The sequence below is a fragment of the Natator depressus genome, chromosome 7 (genome assembly GCF_965152275.1).
Source record: "Natator depressus isolate rNatDep1 chromosome 7, rNatDep2.hap1, whole genome shotgun sequence".
NCBI lineage: Eukaryota > Metazoa > Chordata > Testudines > Cheloniidae > Natator > Natator depressus.
The window spans coordinates 102,271,402-102,291,923 of NC_134240.1; the positions used below are offsets into that span (position 1 = coordinate 102,271,402).

The following is a 20,522-nucleotide window of genomic DNA, read 5'->3' on the forward strand; positions in this document are numbered from 1 at the left end:
CATGGACCCCCATTTCATTAAAATATTAATTCCCCAATTGGGATCTCTTTTCAGCGGTAAAAATAACAATTGCAAAAGCATTATTTAGAAACAGATACTACAGGAAGTTTGGTTAGAATATCGAGTATGGTGTAGTATTTCAAGTCGTAATATGGTGGAGGGAGCTGTGTTACTTCTTTTGTTAAAAGCACTCAAAATGTTAACCAAACGCCCGCCAAACCACTGTCTTGTTTTAAGCAGAAAGCAGTGATGGGCAGTAACATAGAAAAAGACTGGGAAGACTGCCCATATACACCTGGCCTTCTGGTGAACCTTGAAATAAATAGTGATCCAGATTGTTTACATGCACGCACACACGCACACGCGCACACACTTACTTTTCCCCAAGCATCTAGCTCAATGAGGCCCTGATCTTGATTCGGGCTTCTGCACGCTACCATTTTACAGAGAAATATAATCATATCCCTCCTTCCTCTGTTATCTTTCACCTCTTTTTTATAAGTACACAATCCACTTGCAATAAACAGCAACAGTTTTCTAAAGCAATGACCTAAATTTATTTTAAAAATCCCTAAAATCCAGCAAAAGATTGAAATATTCCCAAAATACAGTTAATGTTATCTCATTCCCATCCAGTGGGGAGCTTCTGTTCACAAACACTGCCGTCATTCTTGTTGGAATGGGTCTTCACTTTCATGCCTGCCATATCAGATAGGGTTTGTGGGTACATAGATTCCAGTAATAGACCGTTAAAAATGCCAACATAGAGATCTGAAAAACCATCTGATAGTGCCTTATAGGATCTTATAGCTGTGTGGGTAAGGATCTTAGACAGATTGTAATCCAAATGTATCATCTCCTTCTGAGCTGATGTCTCCATTTAACTGATCAGTCATGAAGAAGCAAGCATCAGAAACATACGAATCAAAGATTGTCTCCTTTCCAAAAATCAACCAGGAAAGAGCAGCCTTCCTGCTCTTTCAACTGATGTCAGCAAGCTCCTCCCAGCATAGCAACAATTAGGAATGGGGGCCCTCCATCTCAAAGGGTAAGGATGGGTGGGGAGACTCCTTTGAGACACCATGGTAAAGGGAGTAGGAGTTGCTAGAGGTAGCTTTGGAATGCCCTTGCAAAGCATTCTGTCTCTTTCTTCAGTTGCCTGTTCTATCCCCTACATAGCGTGACCTATCATGGAGTTATCCACGGCTCAGATGGCTGCAGCTACATTCTGTTGGATTAAGCCTTTGAATAGCAAATCAAGTATCAGAGTAACAGCCTTAAAAAGAAAAGGAGTACTTGTGGCACCTTAGAGACTAACCAATTTATTTGAGCATAAGCTTTCGTGAGCTACAGCTCACTTCATCGGATGCATACTGTGGAAACTGCAGAAGACATTATATACACAGAGACCATGAAACACACACACACAAACTCACTCTCCTGCTGGTAATAGCAGGAGTTTTGGGGGGGGGGGGTGAGAAAACCTGGATTTGTGCTGGAAATGGCCCACCTTGATTTTCATACACATTGTAAGGAGAGTGGTCACTTTGGATAAGCTATTACCAGCAGGAGAGTGAGTTAGTGAGTTTGTGTGTGTGGTTTTTGGAAAAGGGGCGGGGGGGGGGTGAGAAGGCCCAACTTGATTATCATACACATTGTAAAGAGAGTGGTCACTTTGGATGGGCTATTACCAGCAGGAGAGTGAGTTTGTGTGTGTGTGGGCAGGGGGGGGGGGGGCGGAGGGTGAGAAAACCTGGATTTGCACTGGAAATGGCCCAACTTGATTATCATACACATTGTAAGGAGAGTGATCACTTTAGATAAGCTATTACCAGCAGGAGAGTGGGGTGGGAGGAGGTATTGTTTCATGGTCTCTGTGTATATAATGTCTTCTGCAGTTTCCACAGTATGCATCCGATGAAGTGAGCTGTAGCTCACGAAAGCTTATGCTCAAATAAATTGGTTAGTCTCTAAATCAAGTATGTGTCTGAAAATTGGGGAGTGACTGTCGAGAAGGAGATAACTTACATTTTACTTGGTATTCTCTATTGAAAGGCAAAGGAAATAGAATATAGGAATGCAATTTATCTTTTCACCAGATCTTTTTAGCCAATGTATTCACACTACAGCAATGGAATCATTTTTAATTTACATGCTAAATAGGCTCTGCCTTCTGAATTGCAGACGTGGCTTGAACTACAAATGTTTTCAGTGATCTTAGTTTTGTATGCACTTATGATGAAGCATACTGCATTTTCAGTATATATTCAAAATTTGACATTTTAAAGTGTCATTTGTGCCAACTGTTAAAAATGTAACCATGATTTAAATTTGCTAATGTGCTTGTTTACAGGGGAAACACCTAATTCATCACCTCTTCTTTTTCCTTGTGGATCTCTCAAAAGAGAAGTTCTTCCAACAATACTCAAAGAAAAAGGTTGTTGCAGCCTTTAGAGCTTTATTTTAATTTGTTAACTTATTGTGGAAACCCCCACCCTTCCTCAAAGTAATAGTAAAAGATTAAAGGCTTATTCTTCATTGTGAACCATCCATGGATTTGTGTATATTGGATTTGTACTGTCTGGAGATTAGAGGACAGGACTGAGAATCAGGAGATCTCAGTTCTCCTTCCAGCAATGCTATTGAGTCCATCTCTGACATTGGGAAGCTAACTTGATCCTTCTCTTTAGCTCAGTGCCCCATTAGTAAAATGGCAATTACTATGTTTATTTTATTCACAGTGACGTTGCAAGGCTTAAATGGTGTTTGTAAAGTGCTTTGAGATCCTCAGATTAAAAATGCTCTAGACATGTAAAGTACTGTAGTTGCATCTTGTAACACGAAGTGCCCAGGAATCTTTTAAAAGAAATATTCCTACATCTTAGGCTTTAAAGTAATATATTTTAATACAATCAATATTATAATAGTGTTGTATTGGAATAATGGGAGCTATTAAAATCCTGTTTAGTTGCTGATGTATTTTCTCTCTTCTAATTACAGGTATTTCACTGGAAAGCCTTACCGTTTATCAAACTGCTCAAAATCCCAGTCTCCAAGAATCCTTGAAGAATTATTTCTCACAACAGGTATGGCACAGTCAATGGTCACCAGTGTAAATGTAAAGCTTTCTGATATATATATGAAACCTGATGAAAAACGTACTACTTTCCCCCTCAGTTATCTGTACGAGATATTATTGTGAGAAGAATCCCTTGGCTATAGCTTTAATCTTTTTAATATAGTGAATCGGTCCTTAAATTTGGGGAAATTACCCAGAAAATTTCAGTAAATACAATGGCACTTAAATACTATGGTAACAGACATTATAGAAAGTCCTAAAATATATAGATGATAATGCCTCTGTGAGAAGGAAAAAATACAACAACCTTTGATGGTAGACCTTTCAAATTTTTGCCCAGTTTCCAAGCTATATTTTGTATCAGGATTACTAGGGAAAACTATTTTATAAACAATTACATATTCACCTTGTTCTTTTTGATCTGCTTAATAAAACTGAAATTTTGAAAAAGTCTGGTTTTAGATCATGTCACATCAGAGACAAATTTACTAACGGTATTTAATGATTTACTTACTTATGGCCATAGATATATGATCTCTGTCACTGAATGTGTTTGCTACAACTTTATGAATTTGAATTCAGCATTAATTATCAGCTCTCCATGGTTGCTGAGCCATGTTCGTACGCTGATTATTCTATTTGAGAATGTGTTACTGATTCCATTTTAAGTGTAAAAATTTTGGATGATACCCTATCCTCACATAGATCTGTTTCTAAAATCCATACTAAAGCTTCTTTTTGCCATCTAATAAAGGTGATTAGGTTGAGATCAGTGGATAGCAAATAGATTTGGAGCCACTGATACACATTTTTGTTTTCTCAAGATTAGATTATTGGAATGTTTTTATTTGCAGGAACCTGCATTATATCTATGATTCAGCATATTTTGAATGCAGCCTTGCATCCTTATAGACACTCGCTTGCCTGAGCATGTTATTTGCATTGACTTCCTGTTAAATTACATATTGATTTTGAAATTCTTCTTACATTCAAAGTCCTGAATGGCTGTGGTCCCCCCAGCCTTGCTGCTATGTTGTGCTAACTATATGTTCCAGATGAATATTAAAGTCATAATTATCAAATCATATGGCTTCTACAGGTCATAAATGTGACTAAGTAGCAGCCAGGACATCTTGTAATTTTGTATCCTTGTTATGGAATTCATTTCCTGTTGCAATTAGAGGTGTTCATTTTTGTCATTCAAGGCTAAGGTAATACAATGTTTATTATAAGCTTCTAGCTCCTAAATTTTGATATTTCTATTGTGGTTAAATGGGCAGTGCCCTGCATAAATATAAGGTGGTGGTGGTGGGAATCTATCCCAAAGTGTACGAAGGGGACTTAGGCATTGTGATGCCTAATTTTTAGGCTCTCTGCCTCTTACTGGAGTTCAAAACCCTGAGTTAGGCATCCAGGCTCCCTATGCAATACATGGGGAGAGTTAGGTGCCTAATAAGGAATTCACTGAAGCCAGCATGCTGAATGGGGAGTCGCCTACGCTAGTAAATAGGAAATGCTGAGGAGAGGGGTGTGGCCTAAGCCCCACCCCTCAAAGGGAATTAGGTGTCTATCTGTGCTCAGGATTCACAGCTGTGAACTCTTCTCTGAAGTTAGGCACCTAAGCCAAGTCAGCCCTTCTGCATGAAAAATAGAGAAGGTGGTAGTCTCCTTATAGCAGTAGCCCAGTGGTCACACCTTCCAGGAGAGTGCCCTAACCACTGGGCTATAGATATTCTAAGGTGGGTCTCTCTCAGTCTCTCCTGTTGAAGCTATTCCAGTTTGTTGGTCGTGAGAGAGAAAATGAGTGACTGGGAGAGTTTAGGGTGAACAGGGAGGACATGCAGGGTGGGAGGCATCAGGAATATGTCCAGAACGGACATGTTTGTGAAGGGAGTTAGGAGAATAATGTATCGAAGTTTCCTGTTTAATGGGAGTAAGAGAATCCAAAGGGTGCCCCATCTGGGTCATTAATAAAAAAGGAAACATCCTGATCCCCATATTGTTATCACCAAAGAGCTCACAATCGTCTCATGACCTTGGAAAATGGATGGTTAAAAAAAAAAACAAACGAACACACAACACTTGAATTCAGTTGGTCCATTGTGTAGTGCAGTCTTGGCAGACTATCAGCATCAGGTCAGGAACCACAGACTGTCCTCAGTAAATCTCTCCTATTGGCTGACTTCAGCACTTCTCAGCTGACAGCATGGTGCCTACATAGAGAGACTGCTGAAGAGATTGATATGAAAACATGTTATGATATGCAGCTAGAGTCAAGAGAAACATGTTCCAAGCTGCTGTTCCTTCTTTACTTCTATACAGGGTATTCCAGCAAGCATCACATTCTTCAGTCCATCTGGTGTCAGATTTTGTCTCCAGCACATTCAGAAGTTTTCTGGTGATCTTATTAATCAAATTAAGGTAAAGTATCCAATAAAAGTGTTAAAACATAGCGGGGAGGCATGTGGTCTAGTGGTTAGATCAAGGGATTGGGAATCAGAAGAGGTAAATTCTATTCCTTCCTACCACTCGATTACTCTGGGACCTTGGACAAGTCACCAAGCTTTTCTGCCTGTGTTTACCTGTCTGTAAAATACAGATTATAACGTTTACTGGCCACTGTAAAGGGCTTTGAGATCTTACATTGAAAGTGGTTAATTAGTGCAAAGACAATGTTTCTTTTTTTTTAAACATCAGATTCCTTGTGCGAGTTAAAATGAGTTGTCTACCTCTTTCTTTTGTAAATCCCTTGTTGAAATCTGTGTATTTAACAGTATTAGAAATGAGTAATTCATTAATAGATTTTTAAACTTTGACCTCTTCAGTTTGAAAATTCCTTCTACCACAGCACTTTAAGTGAATGATAATGAATTAGGGTTTTTTGTCTTCTTTTAAAAAAAAATTAAAAGTTCTACCATCACATTTCCTTTATGCATTTAAGATCATTGCACAAATTAAACTAACTGTACAACATAGGTCCCTTCTTAGAGTATAAATTACATAAGGTTGGTACCTTCAGAAAATAATGGAAATGGTCGCAAGGTGCACCTATTATGGAGATGGTCCTCCATCATGGGGTTAGGGAGAAATGAGGTGCAACTGACTACAAAGATAAAGCTACTTCTTTTTGACTCACTGCAATATGAATTTGAGCTGCCTCTCTGTGGTAATCTATTATCAAATGAATCATTTCTTCACATTCAGGATGATAATTGACAAACAGGGACACATACTTTTCTGGTCCACTTTCTGACCTAAGGTGAAAGATACACTTGAGCTGAAGGGAAATTTTTCTTCAGTCCCCCAAATTCTCATATAGTTTTTCCTCGTGACACAAGAAATGTCTTCCTATAGGAATTTACATTCACACTAGAGATGAGCTGTAAAGTTCAGATCAGAATACGAACTTTTCCAAAATGTACGGGGTTTGGATCAGCTCATTATTCAAACAGGGACCAGCTATAGAGGTTGGATCTGGAGTCATAGTTTGCCAAAAGTGGGGGCTGTTTGGATTTGGATTACCCTCTAGTTTAGACCTTTTATAACTAAAGAAAGAAATCTACTTGACCATATAGAAAGACTTTGGCCTAAGTCCTGATTCTGGGTACACATACTTTTATGGTCCAAAAGATAAACTAGTAACTTCAAAGTCCAAAGCTCCAGGCTGAGGACTGTGATCGACAGCACCACCCCACAAGCACAATGGAACTGTCCACTGCAAGGGTAAAGCTCATCTGTATAGGAGACCGAACTTTCTCGGCATCCAGTCCAAGACTATGGAACAAACCCACACAATCTCAAACATCATCACTTTCTGTTCCAAGGTGCACTGATTTGACCTTTCCAGAACAAGCACCCAGAGCACATTAGCCATAAAAAAGTAAATACACACAAAAAATTTTTAAAGAAAAAACCCTCACGAAAGGGCAGGGGGGTGAGGGGATGAGAGAATTATGTGACAAATACTAGTCACATCATGTAAAGCACTTGTGGAAGGTGCTCAGATACTATAATAAAGAGGGTGGTATAAGAACCTGAAAAGAAACAGATAGCATAGTGCATGTAATTTTAAAATATAAAAAGAAGGCCCTGTTATGGGGCACACTCACCTCTCGTGAGCGCCCCCCTTGGCTAACTGCATGTGCCTGCACTTTCTCTGTGGTGTGTCTTTGGTGACTCAGCCCTCGGGCTGAGTCACACACAGTCTGTCTGATGAAAGCAAAGCAAAACCCCTTCCGGGGTACAAGTCCAACAGGGGTCTCTCTCAGTGTCTCTGTAACATCTCTACAAGTTGTCCCTGGGTTCCCTCCCTGGTGAAAAAGCCTTCGCTCTCTTAGGACCTTTCTGGCCGTAGCTCTCCAGCTGAGCCATTGCAGTTCAGTTACCCCCTCTGGGGTGCCTCAGCGTCCAGGCCACATTCCCCAAAGACCCTGTAGATAGCAGCTGTCTGCTGTGTCCCTGTATCTAAGTCACACTGCTGCTCTAATTCCCTGGGCTACTTCCCCACAGCCCTGTGCCATTTTCACCCTTGTCTCAGGGCCTTGTCCTGATGGAGTCCCCGCAACCAGCTCAGGGCTCCTTCTCACTCTTCCTGCTTCTGGCAGCTCTACTTCGTCAGAGGTCCTGCAAGGTCCCTCAGCCAACCACACACCATCCACGCTCCTCTAACTCTAGCAAAGAACTGGAATTTACTCTGGCCCTGCAGCTCTTCTTATGTTGACCTGCTGTGCCCTGATTGGCTGTGTCCCACACAGCCACGCTAGACAGCTCGGAGGACCCTCTCCACTGTCCTTTACTGGAGCAGGGTATGGCAGGGCCACGAGGCCTCCAGCAAGGGGCCTCAGAGGGTCTTATATACCCTGTCACAGGCCCCAACATATCTCTACTGTTACCACGCTTGCAGTGCAGACTAACAAAATCATACCATGTGAACTTTGACAGTGAAAATTAAGTTGTTTGCTGTATTGTTTTTCCTCTTCAGGGACACAAACCTTTGTACACTCTTTCATGGTGTTATGTGGTGGTATTTGCATTTAGCAGAGAGTAAGAGGGATAGGAATTCATATTTGTGTAGGCTAAAAGAATCAGTAGGCTGTATCCCGGGATTAGAAGCAGCTTGTGGGATGAGTTCAACAGCAGGGAAGTATGCACTGGATCATCATTTTTATGTATCACATCAGTTGCTGGGAATTACTACAGAGTTTCCAGGGAATATGGAAATAAATCATCCACCAATAAACAGATGAAATTATGAATTTAAAAAGCAACTGAAAGGGAAACCAGGGTGAAGTAAACAATTCTTTCAGCATCTCATGTGGATTATTGTTGTGAATATATCAACATATTTCTTATTGTGGCATGAAGACGACGAGAGATACATTAGATGAACTCTAGGTGCTGCTGGACTTGGAGTTAGTAACTACAAAATTACTTACAGGGTTTCTGGGCTTTAAATTTAAGGAAGTACAAATACTCTTACATATAACCTTAAACTCTGTGCTCTCTGTTGAGATTTTAAATTTTTCTTTGCATTCAGTGAAGATTCTACTAAAGCTGGTGCTGGCAGTTTCTGAAGATGTACCTTAGGGATTTGTTGGTGAATGACTGACTTGATGATTCAGTATATCTAGAGTAACTTGAACTTGCTCAAAAGGGCCACATAACTTTCTCTCTAGCAAAGTTTACAGCATTCTGGAATGTATGCACAAAGTGAGTTACTCAGCATATAGTAGGATTCTCCTTATGGGTGTGTGTGGGACAAACACAAAGTTGTAAATGATTCAGAAGCATCAATCTGTACACATTACATTCCTGTATAACTACCCAACATTACTACAATCAGCCTTGTCCTTCTTCCCTCTTATTGACTGATACTGACTTGTTGCATCTTACTTGTAAGCCAAGCACCTGCAACAGGATCACCTAACATGAATTAGGGTGATGTAGCCTTTGCAGGGACATTTTTCCTCAGAAGGAGGTGTTTTTTTCTGACTTCCCCAATACATTTCCTCCTTTGGATAGAATTTGATTTTCTCATGATTATTTTAAGCCAAGAATAAGTGCCTGCTTGAATTGGCACTGACAAGGCTGACGCATGTTCGAATCTATCTTCTTTGAGTATGAAAACAATAGGATTTTTTAAGTGTTTGGACCAGTGAACTAAGCCATAAGCTTTACTAAGTCATTACAAAGCAGCTAAATTTGGTCATGTTCATTAAGTTTGATTAGAGGCAGGGCAGAATGATAGAAGACACTGAGGTAATGTAGCAAGAGATGATGCTAATACCACATCTGATCATATTAGAGTAGAAATGTTATTTGTCATTTCAGTTTGCTGCTATAGGTCCAACAACAGCTGAAGCAATGGAAGCTGAAGGAATCCCAGTGAGCTGCACCGCAGAGAACCCTACTCCCCAAGACCTCGCTGCTGGTATCAAAAAAGCCCTTCACCTGTAGAATTGCCATTTACCTGAGTAGAAGCACCACACATGTTGCTGTAATAGTCCTCCAGAAATTTAAGACAATTCATCAGTGTTTAACCGCAATACTAACATTCATTTGGATTTTTTTTAAAAAAGCCATGCTCTCTGTCTTATCATTCAAGCCTTCCTTGACCATCCATCTACTAACAGCACTGTGTGGTGGGAATGGAAAAGCTAGATTGATCAGTCCAGATCAAATATATGGCTAATTTTGATGACCCACTGTAATAATGGTCATTAAGAGAAGACAGTGATTTTCACCATATGTCAGCCAGCAGAAGTCCAAAACGTAAGAAGTCAGTCACTAATACCACCCAGCATGTTTAAGAAATCAGATTATTAAACAAGTATTTGGGTAGTGTTATATCTGCTATTTTTCATATTCAAGATATACTTTTACATTATGGCATAATACCTTTCAAAAATATGGCTCAGAGTGACTTGGAATAAGTGAAATTGTTTCATTCAGTCAGTGGTCAGGTTTATAGAGGACACTTTTGTATTCTAAATTGCCCCTTTCTTCAGTACTCAAGAATGGCTGCATCTAAAACTTCACGGGTCAAATTCCACCCTCATACGCACACTCTCATTGGAAATAATAAGAGCTGCACTTTAGTAGCTGAAAGCAGAATTTGGCCACATAGGTAGCATGAAACAAGTTAGTTTTTTTTCCCTTTAATTTCAACCAGGGCTGGAGTATGGATAATTTTGGTATCCATTAAAGTCCTTAAAAGTCAGTTGTTTACAAGTTGTGAAAGGCTAGTATTGCACTTACTTGCGCGCGTGCACACACAAAACCACATTGGGTAGCCGATAGCATATAAAACAGCGTTTTATGCTTTGGCTTCAATGTCACGTTGTTTGTGAGCACATTTTGGGGTTTAAAACAGATCATGGTAAATAATTGTAATTACAATAAAAACAATCTGTTGTGAAGGTTGCTTTGCAATTCTGTTGCCTATTTACCTCAATAAGCACAAATATTTGCTTAGATAATGGTTGGAGAGCATGGTAGTAAAATCTTTTGAAGCATTTATATAAATATTGCAAAAATTGTAGCAGTCATGGAGCTAAAAGTAGAACAATCCGTGCTACTATATACAACTTTCATGCTGTACCTTTCGACTCCTATGTCACCAGATCTAAATTTTTTGGTTTCTGCCCTTCAAAGAAAGGAGGTTTATTTGTAATAAGAAATACTAGTTTATTAGTGTTAATGAAGAAACATTATAAAGATACTCCTGTGGTTATATAGTTGTCCATGTTATATAGGGTTTATAGTTTGTTTATCTGAGGCAGGAGAAAATTTAGCACTATAAGTACTTTAAGCTGATGTTAACATACATTCTTTTTCAAAGAAAATTTAAATCAAGATGTGCCCAATTATAATCCTCATGATTAAGATTTAAGTAATTAATCTTTAATGCGGGTAAGGGGACATGACATCACAGCACACCACATAAATGTCTCATTTGATTTATGTTTCTGTTGATTTAATTCAAAGTGTCTGAACTGAATGACATTATTTAAACAAGAAATTCCTTACCCAAAATAGTAGTTAAAAATCAGATTCCAGTTCTGCTCTACAATTCACCTGGGTCAATGGATGTTGTACATATGTATGTCACTATGACTCAGCCCAGTAAACATATAAGGGTTGTGACAAAGTACCTCCTCCGCCTTGGTGGGTCCTGCACTTATTGATGGATTTGCTCGCCTCAGAGGTTCACAGCAACCCTCAGTTTGGCCACTTTCGTGGCTCAAATCTGCCATTTACTCAGTTAGGCTCATCACTGGCCAGCATGGGGAAAGGAAGAACAACAATCCCCACAGTCTCTGCTGATCCACCTCGTGGATCAGGGAACAGGCCAGAGACCTTCACCTCTGGTGGAACCCACAGTCTAGTTCAACTCCTCTGGTATCAAGTAGGGAGTTGGGGGAGGGGATGGGGGGAACCTGGGCCCACCCTCTACTCTGGGTTCCAGCCTAGGGCCTTGTGGATTGCAGCTGTCTACAGTGGCTTCTGTAACAGCTGCATGACAGCTACAACTCCCTGGGGTACTTTCCCATGGCCTCCTCCCAACACCTTCTTTATTTTCACCACAGGACCTTCCTCCTGATGTCTGATAATGCTTGTACTTCTCAGTCTTCCAGCAGTATGCCTTCTCACTCTCAGCTTCTTGCGCCTCTTGCTCCCAGCTCCTCACACGCATGCCACAAACTGAAGTGAGCTCCTTTTTAAACCCAGGTGCCCTGATTAGCCTGCCTTAATTGATTCTAGCAGCTTCTTGATTGGCTGCAGTGTTCTAATCAGCCTGTCTGCCGTAATTGTTTCCAGAAAGTTCCTGATTGTTCTGGAACCTTCCCTGTTACCTTACCCAGGGAAAAGGGACCTACTTAACCTGGGGCTAATATATCTGCCTTCTATCACTTTCCTGTAGCCATCTGGCCTGACCCTGTCACAGGGTCCATAGTGGCTTGACTCCTTAGGCTGAGATAGGCTTGCAGAAGTATAACAGCTGAGGGAATTACTTTGTATCAGTTTTTGCCTAAGTGCATTGAAAATCCTCACAAGGGGAAATCTTTAATTACTCTTCTCAAGAATAGTGGTCAACACTGGTAGCAGAACTTCATATAAAAATCTGCTAAAACTCTCTGGTGTTGCTGTGCTCCTTGGATGTAGGTGCAAGACTGTGTATAGACATGTCCCAAAGGAAAAGTGGAGGAGAATGATTAGAAAATAATTGTTGACCTTCTCTGTCACAATTTTCTCTAGCATGATTGAGTGTACACTAAGCCAAGCTGTATAGTGTTCAGATTCAACTATATAATATCATTATGCCGTAGAAAATATGCAGTTCAGCTCGTTCCTTCTTTCAAAAATAAAACTACAGCTGCTTGAGGATTTGGAAATCTGCTCAGATTCCCTGCAATATACCACTCAGAAAGCTTTAAACTTTCAGCACGTTCATAGTGTGAAATATGTCAGACATCTGAAAGCAGATTTACATGAAACTTACTGTTCAAGGGGGGAAAAGGCAGAAATATCGACTGGGAACAGAGAGATGAGCATAAGTTTCTCCGATGGTTGCGTTTATTCCCTCGACAGCATTAGTATAAGATGAATTCAACTATTTGCCAGTTACTAAATTTAGACCCCTCTTTTAAACTATCTGTCTTTCTGGCAGACACCAACGTCTATAATCCAATCTGAGTAACATATTTAGCGTACAGGATGGTATAAAAGAAGTAGGGGAAGTGTAGTCCAGAAACATCATCCATTGCTTGCTGATAAGCAGGAAATACTGACTGAATCACTTAAAGTTGCATCCTGTATACTGCAGTTATTAATGCTACTGCGTGATGTTTGTTGCAGGATACCTTTTAAAAAGACAGTGATTAAAACTGAAACAGGTTCTGTTCTCGAGGATCTTATACTCCAAAGACAACAAGCACCTAATAATTTACAAAATAGCCCTTTTATTGTCTATTGGCAGGTAACTTAGGACTCAGTTACACCTTCCTGCAAGAAAACCCAGGGATGTAAACACTACCAGATTCTCCTCAAGGAAGTTTGTCCCCAGTCATTCTGTTAGGGGATTTGCTCTCCCCATTGTTCAAGCCCTAGGGTTGACCTCCAAGCCCTGTGGATCACAGGAAATCAGCAGGCCAGGGGTCATCACCATGGAGGACCTGCACCTTTTACGAGTTATGTAGCCATGGCCTTGCCTATCAGGGCTGCTGCAATCAGCAGCTGCTCTGAGGTCCCCAGCATTGGAGGGAGGACACCATGGAAAGACAGCAGTCTGGGGCTAAGTTATCTTGCTCCCTGTAGGACTAGTGAGGGATGATGCACTCTCCTCCTAGTTTCTGGGATTCCTTAACACAGTTGTAACCTTGTGTTTGTAGTGTCATGACAATGGTGCCTAAAACAAGGGAACTGGGTAGTCTGGATCTTTATCAAGGGCTGGTCAGAACACTTCAGCTTTTGCTGAAAAGTATTTTGCGAATCCTTATTTGAAGGCCTGTTTGCGGGTGCATGGTCTGACAGGGTCGATGTTGCAAGTCAGTAACGTGGCACTAGCAGGGCACACTCAGACGTGCATGAAGCACATGGATCATCTGGTCACCACTAAGGGAAGAAGTACTGCAGCCGATGGGTTAGCCTCTCTTCCAGCAGCCTCTGCTGGCTTACAAGTCCCAGCTATGGGTGGTCTAACAAACTTTTCCTCGGGTGAGATCTCAGCAATGGAGATTTCTGTTGTTATTGAATCCTATTCTGTCCAGGTAAGAGGAAATCACATCTTTTTGTCTTCATAAAACCTCCCACCAGTCTATAAGATGAAGCACTTCTGCTATTTTTTTTTTTAGTTTCAAAGGGATCAATCCAGCCAAACTTGCCTTCTCAGCTTCTGGGGCACAGAAGCACCTCACCCCACCTCTGGTCTTCCACAGCCATGAAAGCTAATCCAAGGGCAAATTCCGTCTCCCAGCTGATAACCACGTCACTGTCTTCCCCAGAGCTCTCACAGAATTACCAAACTTGACAGGTGTGCTTTTGGGTGTGAAAGGGATCCCTCTAAAGTAGAGGCTGGTGCTTCTCAGACTGGTACCATTCCTATATTGGGGAGAAGGTTCTGGGCTATTACAACAGTGAAGCACTTATTGAGATATTTGGAACTGCTGAGGCTGTATACTCCTAAAAGCCTGGCTGTGTGGGATGGGAGAGGTCATTTACTAGCTGTCTTTCCATGCAACCCTGCTGCAGCGTCTCTTCACTCCAGAGGCTGCTGGGTCCGTATTACAGGCCCAGTCCTGTAGTGCCTTCTGCAAGAATCTGTCTGTGCTTCACAAACATTAAATTATATTCAGAACACTTCCTGCGTGGTAGGGTAGTATTATTATCCCTAGTTCACAGAGGGGGAAGCTGAAGGACAGAAATTAATGACTTAATCAAGGTCACAGAGGAATTGGTATTAGAGGGAATAGACTCCCTCTTATGCTTTTATGAGAGACAGAAAAAGGCAAGAGATACAGGGGGGAAAAAGGGAAGTCAATGGAGATTCCCGCATCTGTGCTCACGCCACTAGTATACATTTTCTTCCCTGTCACACAGTTACCATTGTAATCCCATTCAGTTACTTACGTTAGAAATACCACAAACCACACCACTACCACCCAGAGGCCTCCTTAAGTATTAATGCCGTCAGCCCCTGCTCTAAGACTGCTGGAAACTGCTCAGAAAGAGGCATCATTACTGAGTTGCAGTAGTCATACTCCATTATCCCTTGCTTTTACTCCAGGCAGGATTTTTTTTATCGACTTCCATTTTTTCCCATTTTTCTCCTGCCTTTTTCTGTAACTCATAAAAACATAAGGTCGGCCATACTAGGTCAGACCAATGGTCCACCTAGGCCAGTATCCCGACTTCCAACAATGACTGGTGCCAGATGCTTCAGAGGAGTAAACAGAACAGGGTAATTTATCAAGTCATCCTGTCCCAGATTCTAGCAGTTGGAGTTTTGGGACAGCAGAGTATAGAGTTGCAGCCTTGGCCATCCTGACTAATAGCCATTGAAGGCCCTATCCTTCAGAAACTTATCCAATTCTTATTTGTACCCAGTTATACTTTGGGCCTCCACAACATTTCCTGGCAACGAGTTCCACAGATTGAGCGTTGTGCAAAGAAATACTGCCTTTTGGTTTAAACCTGCTGCTTATAATTTTATTGGGTGACCTCTGGTTCGTGTGTTTTGTAAAGGGGTAAATAACACGTCTTTATTCATTTAGGCATTTCAAATTAGAGGCCAATTATGAAAATTTAGCCCCTATGTGTTGAAAAAAAAGATGCTTAATACACCTGTCACCCTTCCTCCCACCTTCCCTCTGACCCCCTGCAATACTTAGTACAATAAGATTAGTTTCTGCTCTGTTTAGGTCAGAACTTGGGTTGTACTTGTGAAGTACACTGTATCAACAGCTCAGGGGTTTATACATGCTTGGTTTCTGGCACTTTTTTGGAGCGGTGGGTGAGTTACGAGGGAAAATTTACTTAGCCTAAGCCGAAAACATTTGGTTCCCACCGCTGCCCCGCCCCCATGTATTCATAAAATCTCAGGCATTGAAAGAGTTAAAATATTTCTGTATCTATTAATGGGAAGGCATCTAAAAATTGAGCTAATGCTGGTTAATTTGAGTTCAGCTTAGTGAGAGCAGTTCATTCTACAGCTCATGTCCTAGAACTGTCGCCTAGCTGGAGCCCTGCTTGAATATATTCCCCATTAGATGGCGTTTGAACTGTATTTTAGAAATAAAGTACAGAAACGGCATGACAAGGAAGTCTGAGAGACCAGGTAACAATGTAGAGGTTCCTCATAAAAAAATGCTTATTATTTCACAGAGGAGAAATGTTTCACTTAACTTCCCTAAGTCTGTACTTTGAATTGCACCAAGACCATACTACCCAGCTACCAGTCCATTAGTAGCTGCTCCTAAGTCTCAGACAAGAGATGTGCTGCCTGGCCACCTCACTACAGAGCAAAAGACAAGGTACATCACGCAGGTTCTTTAGGGTTCTGGCTTGTGTCCTGACAGTCCCTGCTGTGTAATTTTGCTCAGATGCCAAAGTGCATTAACTGTGAGAAGACAAGAGTGTGAATTGCTGCTTATAAAACACAGGGAACAGAGTTATAGGCACTATAGCCATTCAGCTGTTTTTACAATGACTGGTCCACATGACCAACAGTGTCCACATAAACCATGTGAATCACACCTTGATAGAGGAAGTTGGTCCCTATCCCAACAGGCAAAAATACATGGCTTAAGTTATGTTTATATTCCTGCAACAGCCATCTGTAATTTACTAAGGGAGAATGCTCAGAGGACTTACTAATTTAATTAAAATGACAAAAATAGAGACCCATACATTGGAATGGCAGTTGGGTTAGTGATGGATTCCACTAACCTCACTTGGGGGAAGAGTGGTAACGAGGTGAAACACAGGCCCCATTGCAGTAACCTGGTTTGACAACAACAGGTAACCTAACCACGTCATCAGCTATTGCAATAAACAACACGGAGAAATAAAGTCACAGGTGCTTCCTAGAGACATCGAGCCACATGCATAGTGCTTTGCTCCAAGTTTCATTCATCTCTCCGTGCCCAAAGAGTGGCCGACACCCGCTTCTGAAAAACCCCAAACCCCGCAGAACAATTTGGGCTTGCTTCTGTTCCAACTGACATCTTATGGCAAAGTGACCTTCGAGTTTTGGGGGTTCTAAGGTGCAACTGATGAGAATTGGAATGAAAACCCCCATTATGTGGGCTAACAAGAGTCAGCCAAAAATCAGTTCCTCAGCTGTTGCCCAGCTTCCTTGTTTACAGCAAACAAAATCTGAGCACAGCAAGCAGTCAGCCTGGCTTCAATTGCAAATGTTATTAATTCTGATTTAAAGGAATTCAAGTATCTAAAGATGCTAGATGTAGAAAGGTGCTTTAGCGGACAGACTGCAACATTATTCTCCAGGAAAGAAAAGGTGATACAGAGAGTTAGAGATTTAATATTTACTTCTTTTGTGGCAGTTGGTACTGGCTTCATGAGAACTACAATCACAGAACACTCTGAAGTGGCCCAACTCTAGCCAAAATAGCAACATGGAATTGCAGCATGACACTAGTGCCTTTGTGCATGTCTGGATACACAGAAAAAAATAAATAAATAAAAGGAATAAGTGTCCACTTCAAGGAACAAAGGAGAATTTTGCAGTGTTGCCAATGCTCACTGTTTTAGCATGAATATCATATTTGGTTTTTTTCTTAAAGGCCGAGTTCCTAGAGTCACGTTATACTTAAGACACTCAGCTTTCATTTAAAATAAGGGCTTGTCTACAGTTACTGAGGGATCGACCAGTGGTGGTCGATTTAGCACAGGAGTGAGCAAACTTTTTGGCCTGAGGGCCACATCTGGGAATAGAAATTGTATGGCGGGCCATGATTGCTCACAAATTTAGGGTTGGGGGTGAGGGCTGTGGTTGGGGGTGCAGGCTCCAGGGTGGGGCTAGAAATGAGTTCAGGGTGTGGGAGGGGGCTCTGGGCTGGGGTAGGGGAGTGGGGTGCAGGGGGGAATGAGGGCTCCAGCTGGGGGTGTGAGCTCTGGGGTGGGGCTGGGGATGAGGAGTTTGGGGTATAGGAGGGTGCTCTGGGCTGGGACTGAGGGCGGGAGGGGGAGCAGGGCTGGGGCAGTGGATTGGGGTGCAGGAAGGCGTGCAGACTCTGGCTGTGAGTGCAGGCTCTGGGATGGGGCTGGGGATGAGGGGTTTGAGTAGCAGGAGGGTGCTCCGGGCTGGGATTGAGGGGTTTGGAGGGCAGGAGGGGGATCAGGCCTGGGGCGGGGGCGTTGAGGCATGGGTGCAGGTTCCGGGCGGCACTTACCTCAGGTGGCTCCCAGAAGCAGCTCCCTTCTCCAGCTCCTATGCGGAGGCATGGCCAGGTGGCTCTGCACACTGCCCCCATCCACAGGAACCGCCCTGTCCACAGGCACCATCCCTGCAGCTCCCATTGGAGCATCTGAGGGGGCCATTGGAGTGTGTAGGAGCTGGAGGGGGGGCCATGCCACTGCTTCCGGGAGGCGCATGGAGCAGCCCCCAACCCTGCTCCCCAGCAGGAGCTTGAGGGCCGGCTTAAAATGGCTGGGCTGTAGTTTGCCCACTCCTGATTTAGCAGGTCTAGTGAAGACCCGCTAAATCGACTGCGGATTGCTCTCCCATTGACTCTTGTATTCCACCTGACTGAGGACCCTACTTACTGTGGGGTCCACACTACGCGTTATCGATGGGAGACGCTCTCCTGTCGACATTGCATAGTGTGGACCCCGCAGTAAGTAGATCTAAGCTACGTCAATTTGAGTTACGCTATTCATCTAACTCAAATTGTGTAGCGGAGATTGAATTTCCCCTGTAGTGCAGACAAGGCCTAAGTTTCTACCTTTCATGGGTTCAGAGAACAGCTTGCAAACATGAACCCTAAATACACAAAAACTAGAAGACAAAAACAGTTATTCTTTTTAATGCATGATTTTGTAGCTGCCTGACTTTCGAATGGTTCAGGTTAGCCATACCGCATTTGGTAATTTGAAGGGAAACAACCAACAACAATCATTAGGGATATTGTGACACATATTGCAACCCTGTACATTATCTCTTGGAACCACTGTATTATATTCGTTAATGTTTTCTGTATGAACTGTGTTCTACTTCATGGGGGAGGGTTACCACAACTCCTCTGAGAACTAAATACAGTGTGTGGGGGTATGTGTGAATACCCTGGGATTGTAAACCGATCTAGAGCAAAACCACCCGCTGGAATGGTTTGCATATACTCATTCAGGCTGAGTGTTCCAGACACTACGAATCAAAGAAAGGGCTTATGGTATAAAAGGATGAACTAAATGACATGAGGTCTTCCTTTTGATTCAACAAACAGACAGGAGTTGGTCCTAGGGAAACCCCCAACCCTGGAGGGAAGAGTTGGAAGGCATTGGCCTACCAAGGTCTGAAAGCCTGATGGGCAATTTCTGATGTTTATTAGTAAGTGTATAGGAACTTTTTTTAAAATAGGTTTTCCCTCTAATGCTTTTGCCTTAAGAATAAACATGTGTGCTGAGAAAGCAGTATGGATTATTGATACAAATGTCATTGTCCTCAGAGAAAGCACAACTTAGGTGCTGTCATTAGACAAACTGGCTTGCTGGGATATCACAATGTACAGCAGGAAATGTGCAACCTTAAAAACCTCTGGCCAGAAAGGAGTAGGACACAAATCCCTGCCAAGAGACAGGTGATGGCTGGACTCCTGAAACCCGACTGGGCACTCCTGGAGTGGACAATGGAAGGGGAATATATGTGCAGTTACCCCTCAAACTGTGAGACACATTGGTGAAGGTGTAAACCCCAAAAGAAATATTGCCTCAAACAGTGTTAGAACATGTATTAGGAAGGGAGTGGGCTGACTTTATGGATTTAACATCTTCATGTAGATGACTCATATGGCCATATCCACTCTGCTATGTTCTAATCAGCTGGTGCAAGCTTAACAGGATCACGCTGGGACACACCTGGATAGGAGACTTCCTGGGAACATGTGGAGGAGCTGGTGCTTATGATTCAGCAGTTAGTACTGTTATGGTGGAGGTCCTGATCCTGCAAAGACTTACACACATGAATAACTTCATACCTGTGAACTCCTAGGGATGCTATTTATGCATAATTTTTTGTTGGATCAGGACCCAAATTAGTACTGAATTAATGGCCTCGTGTTAGAGTGTACCATGCTGCCTTGCAGATCAAGGCTTAAAAATGAGATCTTAAGCACTTGTAGCAACTATTGCACAAGTACTGGGAGGTGGATTTAAATCCTGATGCCCTGCTGAAATTCCAGTTGAGGTAGTCAAAAGTCACAGTGATAAGCTCAACCAGCTGCTAAATAGCTGAAAATACCTGACCCTGCTCTTATAAATTCTGCAAATATTTAAAACTTCTTAAAAATTGCATTAGTTTGCAGTACTAGATTGGTCTCTAACTGCTAGAAGCCCAATGCAATAACCAACGACAACTGGCCGTTAGTTTCAAAGTTTTATACTTGGGCATCAGTGGATGGTTGTGAGCGCATTTCCTGGCATTCCAGTATCAGCACCAGTTGAGGAGCCAAGGAAAAGCTTGTTCACATTACTATGCATTTATTTGCATAGTTAGAGATTGTACACAGATGAAATGATAGCTACGTGGGGGGGGGGGGGGGGGGTTTCTCTCATCAGCTATTCAGTATTAAAGATAGGATCATGAAAGATTAGATATCCAAAAGGTGAGGCAGTGAGCAAGTCACGATGACGCCCACAGAATAGGGATGTTAACAGACGAGATTATGTATATCAATGGGATAATTATTCCAAACTCTGACTGCAGCAA

The 20,522-nt window shown here is 42.1% G+C and overlaps 1 protein-coding gene across 2 annotated transcripts in view; it reads left to right on the plus strand.

Annotated features, from left to right (window-relative positions):
- Positions 1-10,639, plus strand: part of UROS (uroporphyrinogen III synthase) — a 34,919-nt gene extending 24,280 nt beyond the window's left edge. The window contains exons 7-10 of one of the 2 annotated variants that reach the window (XM_074959172.1): positions 2,354-2,437; positions 3,001-3,086; positions 5,402-5,500; positions 9,410-10,639. In XM_074959172.1, the coding sequence (XP_074815273.1) occupies positions 2,354-2,437; positions 3,001-3,086; positions 5,402-5,500; positions 9,410-9,535 (395 nt within the window). In that variant the 3' untranslated portion in view covers positions 9,536-10,639. The remainder of the gene's footprint in view (positions 1-2,353; positions 2,438-3,000; positions 3,087-5,401; positions 5,501-9,409) is intronic. The other variant, XM_074959173.1, reaches the window with a different exon arrangement.
- The last annotated feature ends 9,883 nt before the right edge of the window (positions 10,640-20,522 follow it).